The sequence below is a fragment of the Tinamus guttatus genome, unplaced genomic scaffold (assembly GCF_059628265.1).
Source record: "Tinamus guttatus ecotype Peru unplaced genomic scaffold, ASM5962826v1 Tinamus_guttatus_pri_ptg000235l, whole genome shotgun sequence".
In the NCBI taxonomy this organism is placed as follows: domain Eukaryota; kingdom Metazoa; phylum Chordata; class Aves; order Tinamiformes; family Tinamidae; genus Tinamus; species Tinamus guttatus.
In genome coordinates this window covers 34,106-54,119 of record NW_028288769.1, presented here as the reverse complement: position 1 = coordinate 54,119, position 20,014 = coordinate 34,106, and the positions used below count along the sequence as shown (strand labels likewise).

Here is a 20,014-nt window from a genome sequence, read left to right as displayed (position 1 = left end):
AGTGCTTGGCTATAAACACGCATAACTCCTCCTGAGCTGAATTTAGAACATGTTCAAAGATTGATATTATGAAAAAAAAGCTTTTTATTAAAAAAAAAATGCTAATAGCAGATATCCTGGCAATGATATCCACATTTGAACAACAAAAACATAGCTTTGATTACTGACTGAAGAGATCTGAGTAAAGAGGGGACAAGTCACCAGCCTTGTAACAGAACAGCAAAACAAAAAGTGATACAGTTTATTCCCTATGTATAAATGTTGATAAAGCAATTGCTTAATAATGGTAAAAGGAGCATGTAGATTTAAAAGTCTGTTCCTTACTGTTGTGCCCTATAAGAACAAGAAGATATATTTTTGAGTGAAAGCCAGAGCTAGAAGCACAGAAAGAAGATGAGAAGATTCCACAGAAAAACCTTTAGAAGAGCCCAGTTGCCCATTGCATTTATTGGAAATACTAATATTAAGTAAATGAGACAGAGACCAATTCTTCTTCTAAAAATTATGCCAGCAAGCACACCTGTATTAAGTTTGCTGATTCATAGTAGAAAATCAGATGCAAACCACACATCAAACAGCCTCTGTAAAAGAGAAAGATCTGGATGTGCTAGAGCTCATGCTAAGCAGCTTTTACACTGCAGATGATTCACAAGTCCTTGGATGAAAACCAGAAGTGCAACCTGTGTGTTCAGCGTAGGCATAAAAGATCATAGTCCCACCAAGTCAAGACTTAGAAATACTGTAAAATCTAATGAGTTGCTCAAAATTTAGAAAGGACAGCACTAAGTGTGGCCAGATACCATCATGGTCTATACTTTCTGTGATTATATTGTCAGAAATAAATCCTAAGTCAAGAAAAAAGTGAAATGCATTTTCAAGGGATAAGTAGGTACTTCTCAAGGTGTGAAAACTCCTGGTGGATCAAAAATGCAGATCGCTAATGACGACGCCGAACAAATCTTCATATTTGAAAAAGTAATATATTTTGGCTGTTCAGAATCAAAGAAGAAAAAAAAATCCTTTCCTTCAACAGCAACACTACCTGGAACAGTCTCATGCAAAAAATGAATATGTAACATAAGATCTCTTTAGGAAGATATAAAGCTAGTGTAAAGCGAGGAATCACAGCAAGGTGCTTCCTACAGCTGTAGAAGGAAAAATACATTAAAAAGAGCTCTAGAAGAACTGAAGAAGAAATCTATGGATTTCCATAAGAGAACAGAAGCAGTGACTTCAGACAAGGATTAGCACAAATACATATTATTTTTATTTGTGTAATTTTCAATTCTCAGTAATATTAGTTCTTAATTGGCTGGTGATTGGGGGAAAAAAAAAGCTTATTAAAGAGAAGATTCCCTCTTTAATCTATACTAGAAATCAGGGAAATGTGGCAGCAATGGACAAGATATCTTTGCATGTGCATGATTTGAGAGCTTTCAAAAGTACAGCATAATTTGGAAGTTTTACAATAACAACCATTACCCTCAACTGAAACAAGGCTGAAGTCAGCAAAACCACCTGAGTTGGTGAAAGGAAAGGGAGGGACAGTCTGCCACAGAAGAAATATGCTTTATGTAGAATTGACCATCGAGACGTATTACTAAGGTTAAAAGGACCAAGAAATAAATGGAAGAAAAATGAACAACTAGGAAGTTAGTTAATTCTGCTTTCTCTTCTAGAAGACAAAAAAAAAATCCCAGGGGAATATAAAATGGATATGAAAACCGTACTAGTGGAAAGACAGCAACTTGTGCATGCCTTGCACTACACTGCAATTTATTTGGGAGACACCAGGAAGACAAGCAATATTTTTATAAAGAAGAAGGTGAACACAAACATGACTCATCCACAGAAAATTGCTAAATGAAAAATAACTTCAAAACATAGTGATCCAGTCCAAACTTCTGGATAGTGGATTCCATTTAATATATTACCAATAAAAAAGCCAGCAATCACTGAAGGAGAACCATAGGCCTTTAACATGACTTTGTTTTATGCAACCTATAAAATTACTCAACTGGATTACAATTAGTAGTGAATTTAGAAAGCACCGTAGAGTTTGCATTTTATGCATATTTTACTGCTACTATGTTCTAAGCAGAGATTGTCACAACTGCTGTAATTAGTCTAAGACCATAAAATTTTAAAGTGTGAGCCCAAATGACGGTATTCTGCACATGCAGAATATTCAGCATCTACCACAATTTTTTTCTGACTTCGAGGAAACTATGGATGACAGTCTAGATGCAATTATTGATTCATAAATGCTCACCAAAGTGATCATATGGAGATCAGCAAAACATGAACCAATAATGCACAACAGGAGATTTCAATGGCTCAGAAGCGAGCCAAAGGAAAATAATTTTTCCCAGAACCTGGCTGTGCAGTACTCTTCAGTGAGCAATATTTCAAACTTTTGTAAGATTCAGTTGTGCTATCCCGTGTTCTAATAAGAATCTGCCTAAAAGAAGCACGAAGCTTTCCAGGGTTTTTTGCTGCATGCATCCTAAAAAGACAAAGCTATGCCCTTACCTGAATGGGAATGTAAAAAACCCATACTCCTACCTCTTGTCTAAGGACCAAAAATATTGGTCCAGAACCAAAAATAAGTGGGGAATGGAGTCCTAGAATGTCTTTATTTACCTAAGTCCAGCTCAGTAAGTTTACAGATGAGCTGAGAGACAGCACTCTTGAACAGATAAGGAAAGAAAAAAAAAATCTGTCTTCAATTCTCCCATACTTCACACTTGGAAAATTTAAAGCTAAGTAAGAGATGGGGAAAATGGAGAAAAAAGCTATCCAATCAGCAAAATTATCTGATTAAGACCCTGTCTCTGAACCCGTACACAGTCTTTTAGCTCTATTTTGCATTCCATCTAAACCGTGACTATAAAGTAGATAATTTCTCTTCTTTTTTATACACTTGCAAGCCTACTCCCATCATTTATGAGAACAGCTTGCAATAAAAATTGCATAGAAAAAAAATCAGAATTATCATTGTTTTTCTTCTAAGAATTATGGAGACGATTTAAGGGCATAAATCTGAGCTGGATTCTGAACCCTCCAAAAGTCTGTAGCAAAGCCAAAGTTTTACTGAAATACCACTTTTTGGAAAGATAAATCATTCCTGTACTTGAGCAAAAATCCCATATTTCTGTTTCTTTCACTCACTTTTTTTTAATATTACAACTTGAAATCTGAAATGCCTGAAATAAATTACTTGGATATCCCTGCCAAAGTCTATTTAGTTATAACTGATCTGTAGCTACAAGAAAATAGCCATTACTGATCACTGTTTTTTCTCAGTATAACTCTCTAGAGATCAGCTACTTAAGGCTTACGTGTGAACTTCATATCTGTTCTCTCTATGCACTGCCCTAGCATCAGTCAACACAGTATCACGCAGTACTGTTGAAGGCAACTACCTCTCTAAATTATTTCCATCTACAGGCCCAAGACAAAAACGATGACCTGATCAAATTTTAGAGGAGCAATGATTGCAAGGAGGTTAACCTTCAAACATATGGCCAGCCATTTCTCATGGAGCAACCTCCTTCCCCTTGACTGATGTTGCACAGGACATTGTCTCTTAGTATGGCTGGATGGAGTATGGACTCCATTGGCTCGGTAACCTTGACAAAGATTCAGCCAGTGGGAGAAACGGGCTTATCTACTTCCCAAAGAGATAATTAAATAACTAAATGTCCGTGTAATTCTTAGAATACACATGGTAGTTTTTTTTTTTTTTTTAAAAAAAAAAGGTAAAATTGAATCATGCATATTTCAGATTTTATTTTAGTAGTCCAAATTTTACACTGTTGCAGGTTGTTGCAGGTGTTGTTTTTTCATCTTCGTATGCCTTATTTCTGTGTAATTAGCCTTTGTCTTAAAAGGATGCTGTGAATATTTTTTTATTAATATCTTCAAACTGAAATATTCTAGTGCCAAGTACTTTAGAAAAACTTACTCAAAAGTTACAATTCTGGATTCAATTTGGAAGATATATACAAGCTCTTTGAGCACCATGAAAAGACAAAAATAAATGAATGTTAAATAGTATCATGATTTCTTCAGCACAAGCTCTTCCAGGTATCAAGTGGCATAAAAGAAGCTAAACATATTGCTGCATAATTAAGCAAGAGATGTGCATAGCAAAACCAAATCAAAGTTTCCTGGATAACTTAATTTTGGCATTACCAGCTAATGAAAAAATGACTAGAAAATGATCAATGTTTTCTTAGCCTGTTTTAAATGCAACTGTAATGTTATATTTCATGAGGGACATATATAACATTTCAGTATTAAAATCATGTTTATCACTAATTAAGGAAAATACAATTTCTGTGGAAGTTCTGAGGTATATTTTTACATGAATAATAACTATTAAAAAGTAGTGGGGCTAAGTAATTCTAGCTTTCGGTCTCCAAAACTAAAGAATTTGAAATGCTTATATTCCAAACTAGATTACTTTTCCTACTAAAAACACCTTTCATTCACCACACCAAATGTTGAAGATAATGAGACATTTTGGGTGGGAGGAGGGCTGGAGGGCAGCACAGCATGAAAATCCCCTCTGTTTTTTCATAGGTTCCATGTAGCAGGTCATTTTTCCAAATTAATAATGTTTAGGCCTATGGAAAAAACAAATGCTAACAGCTGTGCCCTGAAGCAAGCTCTGTTTCACCAAGTACTGCTGAGAACTTCTGTGAAATCCAGGAAAACAGAAGCTAGAGAGGAATACCTATGCTAAGTAGGACCACAATAACAAAGCCCACAGCTCTAGCCATGGTTGCTCCTGCCTACACTAAAAAAACAGTCACAAACAAGTAGCAGAAACTCTAAGGCATTACATGAAGCTAAGAGAGAAAAACAGCCAAAAGACAAAAAGTAATGTAAAAAAAACCTCTTTCACATGTTACTGAAAGTCTGGCAAAATATACAGACTGTACTCACAAGATGGTGTAAGCTAACGTCCCATTTCTGATTATGTGGAAATTATGTGTGTAGCATTAGCCAACACCTAGGTAAGTTCATACTTCACCACAAAATATTACTAACTTGTAAAAAATATAAAAAGGAAACAACAACAATGAATGGAAACCCTACATTCTATCTAGGTTGATTGAAGGCCACCATGGCCACCAACTTAGGATCTAAGCAGAAGAAAGTACATTAAGCGATACAGTTAAAAGCAATCACATCTGATCATTTTTTCTCATATGCCTTTTCTCATTTAAGGATTTGTGCACAATGATATATTAAAAATCTTTCTATCTATATAAGCAGACCTTGGCCTTTACTCAGGTTTAAGGCAAACTGGAACAATAACTTACACATAACAGTTGACAAAAATGTACTATAAAATGACGCAGAGGGCAATTTTTGAGAACCTCTGGACTGTCAGCTCTACTTCATTGAAATCTTTGGCAAAACTTCAGAGAGAAGAAAAAGCCAACATTAGAGAGTCTACCAAGAAGCTTTAAAGACAAGCAAATAACGTATTTGGGATATAAGGCAAATATTTTGGAAAATAAGGGATAGAAGAACTACTCAAACTGAACAGTTTCCCATTTACTTTGACTTTGCACTACCCCTCTATAATACCATAAATAAAGAACAATGGCCCATCCATTTTTACTGAGCTACATATAAAATGAGCACAAAAATGCTATCTGCACTTCTTGATAGAAATTTTATTTTAAAGAGCCCTCCTGCAGCTGCACACCATCCAAGTCTTGAGAAGTGAGAATGTCCACAGTGAGGAACAGAGAAGTGTTTTTCGGGCAGGCCGAAAATAAAAAACACTTCTCTGTTCCTCACTGTGGAATTCCCTCACTTCTCCAAGACACTTGGATGGTGTGTTCTGTGAGGAGGGCTCTTTCCCAGGCTCCAGGGACAGTCAGTAGTGCAGAGCCCACATGGGGGGCTGGCAGAGATGCATGTGCACGCCTTTCAACAGGCTCAATTTCCTGTGTTTTTATGCAACACGTTTCAAAACTTTTACAAAGAGCATGGAAGTAATCCTTGCTATCAAGGCAAGAGTGCTATCTCCCCTACTGACACCTAATATACGTCCATCCCTTCCCATGCTGTGTGCATTAAATAAACACGCTGCAAACTCAGTGGCTAGAAGATTTCTTCCTCCCAATGTGAGCCCAGCAGGAGGGAAGGGCTGAGACTGGGACTGTGCTTCTTCTCTGCGGCTGCCAGAGCTTCTTTACCAGGAAGCCTCAGACATGAATTAACATGATAAGGAGCTCACAAAAGAAAAGCTCAAAGGACTAGAAATTCTATCCAAAGAAAAAAGATTTCTAAAAGCAAAAAGTAAAGGAAAACCAAAATAAGTTTTGTTTTGTTTTTTAAAAAGTGACAGAATAACCAAGAGTTCAATGGGAAATGTTAGGAAACATTTGGAAAACTGGAAAGGTGAAAGAACTGAGGAGAAGAATTGACAGCAGAAAAGAAACAGACACATATTCATATACTCTTGAATATACCAAATATATAAATCTTAACATAACATATTTACCTTTCTAACTCTTTATTGCAACGCTTGTTATGGTGGTGATACTTCCATACCAGCAAAATTTAAGGTGCTGGTAACATGTTTCCTGGCAAGCACGTTGACTTTATGCTATTACAGGCTAGCTTCCCTTTATCCAGCAATACTATAAAATTGGACTAATGAAGAAATAAACAGTGAATCACACCATTTAAAGAGGGAGAAAAAAAATCCCTTCATAGAAAAAAAAAAAAAAAGCTCATTTTAGCCTAAAAGTCATGTCAAAATAAAGCATAATATTAACTAACAATGTATAACCCAAATATAAAGTTCTTTTATCTGGTATTTGTGTGGCTTTTGACAATGTTTACATTTTAGAATATTTAGAATACTGAATATTCATTCTCCATTTTGGAACAGCTAAGAATAGGAGAGAGGGGCAGACGGATGGAAGGCCAGAAGAGCAGGGAAGGGGGAAAAGAAGAAAAAAACAACCTAGTAAGAAAAGAAAGGAAGATCAGTAAAGTTGGTAACAGTGAAAAGAGGAAAGTAAGGCATTCTTGCATAGTTTTCCAAAGATTCCAAATCTGTATTTAGGTTTGCAAGATAAAAGAGATAAACATTCCAAAATTACTCCCCATACACACCTCCTAACTGAAGATGAAAATAAGAGAAAGACAGAATGAGACAGAGGAGAAGAAGAAATCAGACACTCTTTAACATACTTATTTCTCAGACCTCATATAGTCAAAGCTTCTATGAAAAGCAATAATGATGTGATTTGTACAAGGTTGCAGTATCTGTTTCAGTATAGGAATGTGCATGACAGATGCATATGCTAAGGAAAAGGAAAAGATTAAAAAAACCCAAAAACTAGGGACAGAAGGGAAAAATGAAAAAGCACCTGGAAAACCAGTAGAGCTAGAAATATACATCTAAATAGATTAATAAATTCATGTTCTCAAATTAGAAAGATAAAAGAGGATCATGCCATCTTTTGAAATATGTTAAAAATGATACCCATGCATTAACAGGAATGGGAACCTACTGACATAAAATCAGAAACCACGAATTCCTTAGTTTCTGTAGCCTAATTCCAACAATCTTGAAGAATTTAGAGGCTTATTTATATATGCATCATAAGTAGATGAATGTTTTATATTCAATATGCTTAAAATAGAACTTAAGATCACACAGAAATATTTTGCATAAGTATCCCCAAATATAATTGAATTAAAAAAGACAAATTTTCTATGATAAATAGAAAATTAAAAATCCACCATTTCTTGAATAAGAATAGGCTTTCTTAATTACCATTTGCAGCTCATGTTATCAAACATATGCATGTTAACTGAATGAAAATATGTGCCAGTATTACACAAAATGAAATACAGCAAAGCAGCGATCCACACTGACCCTTGAGTTACACCATTTTTGTTTGGCATATTTTTCAGAACTGCCTAGAAGAGCAGTCCCTACACTTGCACAAATCCTATTAAAATAACTGGAACTCTTACTGGTATAGGGACTTTAATACCAGTTTCTTCAGCCCCAATTCAGCAAGGTACTTTGGCATGTGTTTTAAGCAGAACTTAAACAGTTGGACATACTTTTCCCTTTTTTTTTTTTTGTTTTTTTTGTTTTGCTGAATCAGGATCTATGTTATCAGGTTTTCAAAGAATTTGCCTTTTTTAAAATGCACTTATTTACAGATAATAAAATTATTTTGGATAAAAAGTTTACGAAGAGATTATCAGAAGACTTAATATTCCTCTGAATGTCCCATCAGTGTGTGAGGTCTTTTAGCACTTCTACCTTCATGTCCAGTGGCAATACATTTAAGTCAACATTCTGCATGAGACATGCGGGTGATTATAAGATTTTAAAATGACAGAAACTTTTGAGATTTTTTTTGGACAAAATACATTCAAACCCGATTAAAACTGTGCCTGCATGTATATATGTGAATGAGTCAATCTCTGTTTGCCATTAATACATTCCCCTATAGCAGTCACTTACTAGAATTACTGCTGTCATCCTTGGTTCCATCGAGAGTTCCATCGGGGTGCATTTGCAAGTAGTAGCCTTGCCTGCAATATAACCTGGTCACTATACCCTTGAGCTGGGGATCTGAAAGACAAACATATTTTGTCACTAGCCTCAAAACTTTTTCCAAGAGTTATCCCTATTTCCCTCATGGTAGCAGGAAGTCGGCTGAAGCAGCATTGCTCTCGAAAAGTACTATTAAAGGGTGAATCTTGATGGAAATGAAGGGGAAAAAAAGTCAAAACAATCTTTCTGCAGAATATTATTACTCCAGTTTTATGTCCTGTTTGCTGCCTAGAACAGCCTTCATTAAAATTAATAGAGGCAAAATAGAAAACAAAACAAAACAAAAAAATACTATACATGGTTAAAAGATTTAAACTAGATTAGACTCTACAACAAATTTTACACTACATCATCAAATACAGAGCCTTACACAAACTAATAATACATGTAAAAACCCTACTCATATTTCATATAGGTTAACTTAAGTTTTAATGACGCTTGCATGAGTATGTCTCCTTTTTCTTTCTACCAGAAGTGATAAACTTATCTAGTGTAATACTTTGTAACAGTCTCATTTGGAGACTTCCCAAAATACTTTACCAGTCAAGAGGCAGAGATCACTCGTGTGCACTCTTCACACCCCCAGTGAACAACACCCACAATCAGGGCAACACATAGCGCTTCTTAACCAGAGAAAATAACCAGAAAATACCTTAGTAAGCTAAAAGTAACCAGGAAATATAAATAGCTGAAAAGGTAACCAACCTTATTTGACACTGTATGCTTAGAAAAATTGCCAACAGTTGAGCAGAGGCTACAGAGCAACAACTTTATGATTTATCTCAAGGACGAGGCTTAACTAAATCTCATATTAACCTGCTGCAGAACAAGCGCAGTGCTAAGGGAAAGAACATCACATCTTAAAAAACCTAGCAGTACTACTTGTGAAAGATAATGGTATTAATGTTGTTAGAAATCAACTATTGGGCCCAACTTTAGGCAAGCAGTGTGCTAAGATATCAAATTGAAGGGATATGGCAATAAAAATCTGCGATATCATGCTTAGCTTCAAAATAATGAACAAAAAGCAGTAAGAAATTGACATAGATAATCAATAAAATGAACTGTTAAAACATAAATTATTTTCATGCAAATGCATGGCCAAAACCCAAAACCCTTCCTTGAATTTGTGAATAATTGCTCTCACAATCAGTCATGCTGGGTTGCTTGCAGTATTCTTAGGGAAAGTGAAAACAATGATTTAAAAATAAAACTGTCTAAACAGAATGTTTAGAAGTTTTCTGTAAGGACTCAGTCCTGTGAAATGGCTGTGAAAATGGTAATTTTTTCTTGAATACTCATTATATTCCAAAAAAAAATTGTTTTACCAAGTCATATTAAACCAATAAACCCATTTAAATTAAAAATGTAAGATGAACAAATAAACTGCAAATACCATAGGAACTGTTGTGCTAAATACTAACACTATAAAATCTTTGAGGCATAGAAGTAACTAGTATAAATATTTGGTGATTAACATGTAAGTAAAATACATTTTTTTCTATTTTCTTTTTTTTTTTTTTTTGGCTGTCTGCAGCAGATTTAGCCCTTCAGGAGTTTTTTTCATTAGCAAAAGATTCTCTATTTGTACATAATCTCTTCTCTTTAGAGAAACTCTTTTAAAATTTGTAAATAGCATAAACTCTGGAAAGTGAGTTCTTCTTTGCATAGGTTCTCTTCTATCAATAACACATGCTTTCAATACAGAGCACCAAACTGACAGTTTTAAATGCTTGCTTCACATATATTAAAAGTACATCTTATAAGAGTAAAGAAAGTACTTAAAGCAAATTTCTTAAAACTGTGGTTTTAGAGAGCATTTACAGTAAGAATATCAGCATTTTGAAAAACTTTCTACACCCAAACAGGTACAAAATCAGTTTCCAGCTTCAAGGAAGTATCTCATAAGAAAGCAAACTACAGTCAACTCATTATCATCAGCTATGCATTATTTGAAGGGAGTTATGAACAATTTAGAAGTGCCTTTCACAGTTGTTATCATCCTTCTGTTTTATTTCTTTCAAAACTTACAAAGAAAATCTACTTTCTGACATTTTTAACAAAGAATCATACAACCATTTGTCTTTGTTTCTGCCAGAAGTATTAATTCTGCATTACCTGATACCCAAAATTATATTTGAATACTTTGTTGGAGAGCTATGCATGGACAGCTACAATTTCAGGTTACATAAAATGGGACAGGTTATGAAAACACCATTTATTTTGTTCAAATGCAGCAAAATAAGAGCTATTTTACTGTGATAGCAGGGGACCTTAGTCATGTGTTTTAGTTCATGTTTAGAGAATTTCAATTGTCAGAGAAATGAACAAAATTGGCCCCAAACATGTCTCTTGTTCTTGAATGTTTCATTTAAAACCGGAACTTATTAATAATAATATAATACAAATGAATATTTCCATTGTGCATAGTAGATGTCTATAGATGAATCTTTTTTCCCATGAAATGCAGGAATTGTAATATTCCATTTTCTTTCTTTTTTTCTTATGGATTATTAGAACTCCTCTTCCCCACCTTCTCACGAATGCCCTTTTCACCTTAAGATCCTATCGGTCCTTAGGCAGATTAAAATTTTTATTTTCGACAGGAAATTTTTTACTAATTCTAGATGGCTGTATTTAGTTAACACATGTCACTTCAAATCTACAGATCAAAGTAGCAGATGAACTGATTGTTTTAGCTAACCAGTGCTCAAAAAATGTGGAAATTTGATAGTAAGATGTTTTTATCCTAGGCAAAAAACAACACAAAGTTATTGATGGAATCATAAAACAATTTGTTAACCTCAGCACATCTTATAGTAAGCAGTAGTCAAAAAGACTACCCCCTGCAGACTCAAGGTAAACATCCTAAAGAAGAAGTAAGTACACTATTCTCATCAGATAAGAAATTTCCCTCTTATCCTTGAAGAAATATAAATGTTCCTTTCAGGTTCTTCATGAGACACTTTGGCAACAAACAGTAAAGAGAAATCCGTTTTATAGGGCTTTGGTTACTAAATAGCAGCTACAGTCTCTAAAAGAGTTTGTCGACCCACAGTCACTAAATGATACTATAGAAACAGCCCCAGCTTCAGAAGGTTTCCAAACGAGTTCCTCAAATCCTTCTCAAGCACACACTTTTATTTTTGTCTTGTCCTTTAGAAATAACGAGCTAACAGCAAAACAGCAACAAAAAACTCCTGGTGCCTGTTTGCTAGGGGCAGGGGATGTGTTATGCTTATAACTCCCCTCATAGTGATTCAAGACAGACCAACAACTACCCTTACCCTTCACGTCCCACCCATGCCTTTTTCTTTCCACCAAACCAAATGTATATAAATGAGAAAAGCAATAACAAGAGAATAGAGCCAAATAATAAAACAAAGGGAACAGGATGAGGGTAGATGACCTTTAGCAAAAATTTCCCAGTTCTCACCATTTTAATATAGATTTTATATGACTTGTTCTCTTGAAGTCCTATCCTCTACAGTCAGATCTCTGTTTATCTGAAAATATAAGTTTTTATTTAATTCTATTTAATTCTAAACACATAAACTTCAAGAAAAAAATAAATCTTTCAACACAGGTCAAAATCAAAGATCTACATCTTCCAGTGATTTTAATAATCTGAATATGGATCTTGATTTTGAACATACAGTTCATTATGGCAATAGAGCCATGACCCAGTGTGGAAAAAATATTCTATCTTGCAATTTCTAAAGATTATCTCTAAACCTGAACAACATTTTACTGAATCAAAAAATCAACACCTTCTCAAACCTGTCTCTTCCACAGCAAGCTGTGTGACAGCAGTCACTTGCAGCCCTTTTTTATTGCTTTTTTCCCCTGTCAGTGACAACGGCAGCATGTATGATTATAGTTAGCATGCACACTGTCAGGAGCTTTCCTTGTGTCCTCAACAAAAATAGTTTAATTAAGATGTCTTCGCTTCCCCATGTAACAGAGGTTACAAAAACTGTTCTGACATTAAGCCTTGACAGGCTGCATGTAGCTTTTGCTTTAGAAATCTTTGACACTTTATGTTTTAAATTCAAGGTATTTTTGGCTTAGATAGGATAGAATGGCTTTTGCATCTCTTCTTCTTCATCCAAGGGAAGATAATATTTAGAGGAATACTCTCCCCATGCAGAATAGCATCAAAGCTATTTTAAAAACTGGAAGTTTTGGCTCCATCACCTATTACTTGCGTTTTACTACCACATTTACCTTCTGTAGGTTCTACCTTTCAATATTTCAGTATCAAAAACTCTTCCCTACTGGTCCAGAATGTCAGACATCTTTTTTTAAGCTTTCCGATACTCCAGTGGTCACCACAGGCTTATCGTCATTTCTTGTTCTGTGATGTTATGATCAGCATTTGTAAGAACCTTCTCCCTTCTCTATTAAACTTTACTTGAAATACCAAAAACATTCCTGATTAGCATTAGGATAAAAGCAAACCACCTACCTCACTCACCCTCCCTTTCCCCTCCACAGATTTCTTGTGAAGCTGTGAAGCAAAACACCAGAAGACCTACCCAAAACATAGACAAGTCACACCCACTCTAGACCTATCGCTCATTTCGTTCTTACGGCATCAGCCTGGGATGTTTAAAGGCCCAGTTTTTCTGCTTTTCTGACTTCTCACAGAATAGTACACCTGACAACACAGCTATTTAGAGGTTTGGACTAGAATGCAGTCTTCCCTGATGAAGCCATTCTACTTTGTGTGATAATTCAGCATCCAATAAAGCAGGGATAAGAGCCTTTCCACAAGTTGGTAGCTAAATCAGTCTCTAGCCTTTCATTGACTTCTACACAGAAAAGCATTAATGATAAAATCACAACTCCAGCTACTTACTATTCATAACATTTGTCAGGACTAGTTAGTATTTTGGAATTTTTTACCATTAAGTAATACAGCTCCAGATGAGATCAAATCCCATGTAAAATGCATTTCCCTTTTTTAGATTCTGTATTTAAAGTATTCCTAATGCCTCCTAAAACTCCTTTCACAGTTTTCAAAACCTTACTGCTTCTCATGCTGTACTTCCAGCAGTACTCTAAGAGGTATGGTGAGTACAAAGAATCTTTCTGTACTCTTTTGTCTGCTTATGAGGCAAACCCAAAAGCGTTGCATCCTCGTTCCAGGCAAAGAAATATGTAGGTCAGGATCCTCTATCTTATGTGGTTACATCACCACAAAAGAAAGCTTCCTAAAACTGGCATGTAGTCAAAGGGAAATTCAAATGCAGAACTTCACTTAAAGGTGATAAAATGCTCAGAGTGCATGTAAAGCCAAAATGTTCCTGTATTTTGATCATTGAACTTAAACTGTTCTTACGATGCAGCTCGTGCATTCAAAAAGCCCTATCTTAACTTCATCATTGTGACTGTCCTTTAAGGTTGACCTGTCATTGTTTCGATTCTGGTCATGCTATATTTACTTTCTGATATGGGTTAATAGGAAATAATACAACGTGCACATATACACATTAGTGCTACTAATATCATGGCAATGCTCACTGGAAAGGGGATAGCAGGATAATTTGCAATGCAAAATACTAAGTTCTGAATCACATTCATTTTCTTTTGTTACATACAGGAAGATTCTTCAATAATGAGGAGTGGCAGGGGTCCTTAGCTTGTTATTAACTTCACTTATGCCTTGACAGAATACATAAAAGCATACAAATTGGAGTAGCATATTCCCTGTTTTAGATACACAACAATTTCACTCTGAAATGTGCTGATGCACTACAAGAATATGGCGTATTATATTTACTATTATTTTTTGATAATGACAATTACACAAAATATTGAAAGCAACTATTCACATTACTTTCAAGAAATGCTATACTTATTTCTACTGACAAGCATTAGCAGTGTAGGCAAACAGAAAAATTGTACTGTCAATGAACTGGCATAAAGAAGATTTTTATCTGGTTTTGAAGTGACAACTAGAAATTGCGGTATACGTCATAGTCATTACAGAGCAAACAGACTCAGGGTGTTTTTTTGTTTGGTTGGTTGGTTGTTTTTTTGCTAGTTGACCATTATAAAAGGCTTTTCTACCTTCATAGATTCAGCTGAGATTAGTGCAGGTTTAAACACATAAATCAGAAAGCCAACAGTATCATTTGTGTCTCCTTTTTAAATAGAACAGTAATTTTGATTATTTGTCCATTATTGTCAGATCACAAATGTAAACTGCTGCCAGAAAAAATATTAAGTCATGAAACAATGACAAATAAACCTGTTGGACACTTTAAAAACATCACTAAAAATGAGCTGCAAAAATATCAAGAAAAATTAAATGGATTAGTAAATATGGATCAGTAAAATGAGTTCCAAACTTTAGAGTAAGGAAAGTCAATTTTTTTACTTAGCTGAGCACGTACATATTTTTTCTGCATTATTATTATGAAATTGTTATATTTTCACATAAATCCTCACTATGAAACCACATCATTCACCAATATTGTCCAAACAGATTTATTTAAAAGACAAAACAGTTAAATTGAACTGTTAAAATGAAAACCGTTAAATGCAAATTACATTTCAGTTCTCTTCACGTACCAGTAATATTTCTGAAGACTATAAATAGTACTCCAAAGACATGTGGTCACGATGAATGGATAAGATTATCATTTATGAATGGGAAATAAATGTCTTTCCATATTTGCTATTGGTTAGGAACTAGTTCTATTGTTTCTATATAAAGCAGGATTACATAGGACCTGTCAAAAACTAACAGGGTAAAGCACAGTCCATGAATAAAATGCCTTATATATTTTGAAAAAATATTTATTTGTGCAGAAAGCATGAATGTAGTGGCATTAATTCACATGGAAGCTTTTAAGAAATATTGTTATAACATTAAACATATATCATTATTACTTAACATTTTATAACACTCCTTTGCTCCTTCATGAAAGGTTTACTGTTTTCAGTTTAATCTCTGAAATCCCTAAAAGCGATGGAAAGCAAAGCAAGCCAGTATCCCCCAGAGAAGTATAATCAAAGATCTACTGATTTTGTTTTTCAGGTGACACCCCACTAAATGTCACGAGTTATAGAAAATGGATTAAAAATATTAGACATTTCTCTCTATTCTCATATACATATACTAGCATATACTATATGCTCATGCACTTGCACATTTGCAAGGATTCCAAAAAACAGAGGGACAGAAGGAGAAGGAATACATTTGTACTTTGTTTCATTTTTTGAGATCAAGTTTTTCCTGACATTTTCGTAATAAAGGGACAAGAATCATGCTCAGCATACAAATGCAAGACCTCATACAAACTGCAAGACCTCTTAATCTAGGGTACTAAACACAATTGGAAGTCTTAAGAGAAGCAGCTTTGAAAACTCATCTTCAGCCAGTGAGACAAGAAAATAATCCCCTGCATGCTAAGAACATAGTCTATTCCGGTTCTAATTCAGAATTACAATTATGAAACCATGGGCAAGAAAACTGAAAATATCTGCTATTTTAGGAGCTTCAATGGCATCATTTCTTGTGTAAGTTTAATTTTAAAAGGAAATACAGGAAATTCTTAAATAATTAATTTTATTATCATCAAAAAACATATTCTGAACAACAACAACAAAAAATTACCCTTTTTTCAGACCGATGCTTCTCCTTCAATAAAGAAGGCATAGTCTGTCTGCCAATACTAACAGATCTGGCAAGTTGATTTCCTGGAAAAACGAGAAGTCAATGACAAAGTTTGGCTTTACTTTGAATGGGACTTAACTTCTGTTATTAGTTTTGCAGAGCAGTGTCTCTTTACTAGAGGTACTTCTTGGTCATTTTCTGAATTTAATTTGGACCATGACTTCAAGGCCTTTTTTTTTTTGTCTGACCTGCCACTCCTGCTAGCAGCAACTAAGAACATGCAGAAATAAAACTCTTACAATGGTAAATGATTCCAGGACCTAGGATTTAAGGAAGATGGTGGATTTTGAGACCAGTGGCAAAGGACAGAGCATGGAAAACTGCTGCTGATGGTCGCTTCCTTTTCCAGGCACTTCACCAGACGTATTACCAGTGGTAACCTTGTTTTCCTGGAGTAACTCTTGCTTCAAGACTTGAGTAAGAGAATAGATATAGAGGCAAATTCCCTTCATGCCATGTAAAGTTAGTAGAGAAAAATTATGCACTGTCCCATCTACTCCCAGTCTATCTAGGAGTCAATCCTCTGATTCTTAGTCTTTGCAGAAACTCAGCTTTGAGATACTGGAGAAGCTCTAAACTGATCAATGTTTTGATGCAGATCTGCCCTCAAAACATCAAAAAGGCTATAAATCTCTAAAGCTGAATTTTATTAGAACACAAACTAGAACAAATAGCTTTTAAGTAGATAATCTGAAAGTGAAATAGAAAAGAAATAAAAGATTTAAAATAAATATTCCATCTTATGGAATTTTGAGTTTTTGCAATGACATCATGTTTTTTTTTTTCCATCCTGCTTTGCCTCTAGGCTTGTCCCTTCTAGGTCTTAAGAAATCTTAAGAGATAATTCTTCTTTAGCAGAACAGAGAATTGTCTCTACATCTACCTCCTGTACTTTTTGAGAATCTCCCAAATATCTGCCCTGTTTCTCACATCCTTTCACTTCCTACTTGCTGTACTCTGCTCTCCAGCATCTTCTCCCAACTATGCCGTCTCCAGCTACGCAGAGCATTCAGAAGATGTAAGAAGAGAGTCATCCTGCCTGTTCCCAAACCACTTCTTAAGCCTATGAAAACATTAAAAACCTACCTTGTAAACTTAAGCAAATATGCCTTCAATCACACATATCCTCCATCTGAAATTTATGAAACACTCAGGTTCTCTGTGTGCTGACTATGTTATCACAAAAGATACAAATTCCACCTTTTAGCTACTAGGAAATAAAATGTAGTCTTTAATTTCCAGTTGTATACACAGAACTGTGCCAGCACATGCCACCAGAAACTTCATCAGTGTTCACGTGGACTTTGCAGAGTAGTGAGTCAGCGTGAAAACCCATGGCAGTTCTGAATGCTTACTTTCTCCTGAGATGAGCAATACAAAGCTGGCAAAAAACACCACCACATATTCTTCATGTCCGCTGAGCCGCAACACTTACACAATGATAGTTCCTACCCTCACTGCTTACTTGCCCAAAACTGTTTACACCAGAATCATCCCCCAATAAGCCTGGTATTTTCTCTCAAATAACTGCAGGTGCCCAATTACCCATGTGAAAACACTAAACAGGCAGATTCCAGAACCTGCAGTGTGTGTCTTCCAAAGACGAGTGAAATTCTTCTGACCAAGTGTGGACATCTGCAGCTGAACTAGAAATCCTTAAATAGGCAGTTCTAGGTATAATTTCACTCATTTTAAGGGAAATGTCAAAAATGCACTAAGTGAATCAAACAAAGAAGAATCTATAAACAAGTACAAATGTCAGGTATGCAAGGCACGTTCATCCATTACATCTATCAGGGGTTGGTCAGTCCTGCTGGAGCACCCTCTGGAGAAACTAAACCTTCCAAGTTTTGGGCTGACCTTTCCTCTCTAGGAATCAACCTCAGAACCTGGACTGTTCTGTTTGGATGAGACTTGTGGTCTGTGTCAGAAAACCATTCTTACCTTCTGATGCTATGCTAGGAGATCAACCTATCTTATTAAAATGCAGCTGTGTGGGCACAATTGATTTTAAACTGGTTTGGTTAGCATGCTATAAAGTCAGTTCTTGACTTTTCTCTTCTTGGCATTTCCATTCCACCCTTTTTGCTTGGATGCTCGTCCCAAACATTTTTACAGAGCATACACATTCAATGTGCATGCTTTAAAAAGAAATCAAGAACAACTTAATCAACACACTTCCAATCAGTTAATTTGTACAGCAGCAACATCTTGTTGACCCCAACAGAGACTGTGGGAACATCTTGTTGTGCCAACACCGATTGGGATTCTCCTGTCCAAGTCCCAGTTCCCTCAGAAGAGTAAACAGAGATGCTTCTAAAGAACAAATTTCATTTTTTTTCTGAATATTAATATTAAATTCACTTTAAATCTCTTTTGGGAATTTCAGAGCGCGGTTCCCAGGGACTCAGCATGGAGCACGCAGCTCCCAGGCCCACGTGCAGTGCTGAGCTCTGCTTGGGCTCTCATCAGCACAGTAACACACTGGCACACTAACTTCAAAACCCTTTGCTGACACAACATAGTATACAAAAAAAAACCACTGCTTGCTCTGTTTTCATTTCCTAATGTTCACACACTCTGACTTGGGCTGTCTGAGGCATCCACAGAGGGTTATTCCACAATATCTTAATCACAGACATTGCTGGTGGTTGCAGATGATGCATTATACAGCTTGGTATTATAACGCATCTCCGGTGCGATATTTACATGCACCTTATAAACAGTACAGTGTAATGCCACAAAATATGCAGCACTAACTTGCTGCTATAACATAAATTAAAACTTCTCTAGCAGTGAAGTGCAGTCAGAGGAAAAGAAAGAGAAAAAGCTATTCAGGAAACTGCCCAAAACGAATCTGTTCCCCTTGCAATACAGGTCATCATACATCTGAAGGCTTTTTTTTTCAGGGTCTTCTGATGTAGCTCTCCATTTCTGTACTAAAATACAGAAGAAATATCTGTCATTAATCTTATTCAGATTTGACATACAAGTCAAATTTCCTCTTCCATATGAGGGGACATATATGGGCCTCAATTACATTTTTCTTCATTAAAATCTACATCAGTCAGGCTACACTTTCTTCTTCTTTTTTTTTTTAAAAAAGATATTATTTTAGCTGTATGCAAAGTGTGGATTTCCTGGTGGAGGAAGAGGAAGAAAAGGGAAAGAGAAGCTAAAAGCTCTGGCATCCCTGACGGATTGACTGTTCCTGCGCCCACTAACATGACAGCAGCAACCAATGGGCTGTGCAGTAAACACCCTCCCTTCTTTCTCCAGCCACTGCCTGCATTCGTTGTGCAGCTGCTGAGTGACACAAGAGCCTTAGAGCAGGCGTTATTGGTGCACATTTTGTGGACAAACCAGAAATCTGCTGCTAGATATCCAGAGCACCACTCCTGGGGAACATAGTGACACAGCAAAGTATAAAACATCAGAAAGCAGCTGAGCCAAGACTTTGGTTTCAATAGAAAGCCTGAACATATTGGGCCAGTCTCTATTGAAGGCAGCTACACAGCCTTTACCACTGTATTAGCAAAGCATGACAGGGTATTTATTCGTTTTTGGAAGGTGTTGTTGCAACAACAAAGTAGGGACCTGTTAACAGCTCGTCCTACAGATAAGAACTGACACAAATGGCTTGGGGTCTCTGAGAAGAATGCATTGACTTGCTCTCAAAGGTGATAAAATCTGCTGGGAACCTAGTGCCTAAG

The 20,014-nt window shown here is 35.8% G+C and overlaps 1 protein-coding gene across 1 annotated transcript in view; it reads right to left on the bottom strand.

Annotated features, from left to right (window-relative positions):
- The window catches only part of FGF14 (fibroblast growth factor 14), a 123,092-nt gene that overhangs the window by 87,665 nt on the left and 15,413 nt on the right, over positions 1 to 20,014 (bottom strand). The window contains exon 2 of the mRNA XM_088525670.1: positions 8,522 to 8,632. Coding sequence (XP_088381796.1) covers positions 8,522 to 8,632 — 111 coding nt within the window. The remainder of the gene's footprint in view (positions 1 to 8,521; positions 8,633 to 20,014) is intronic.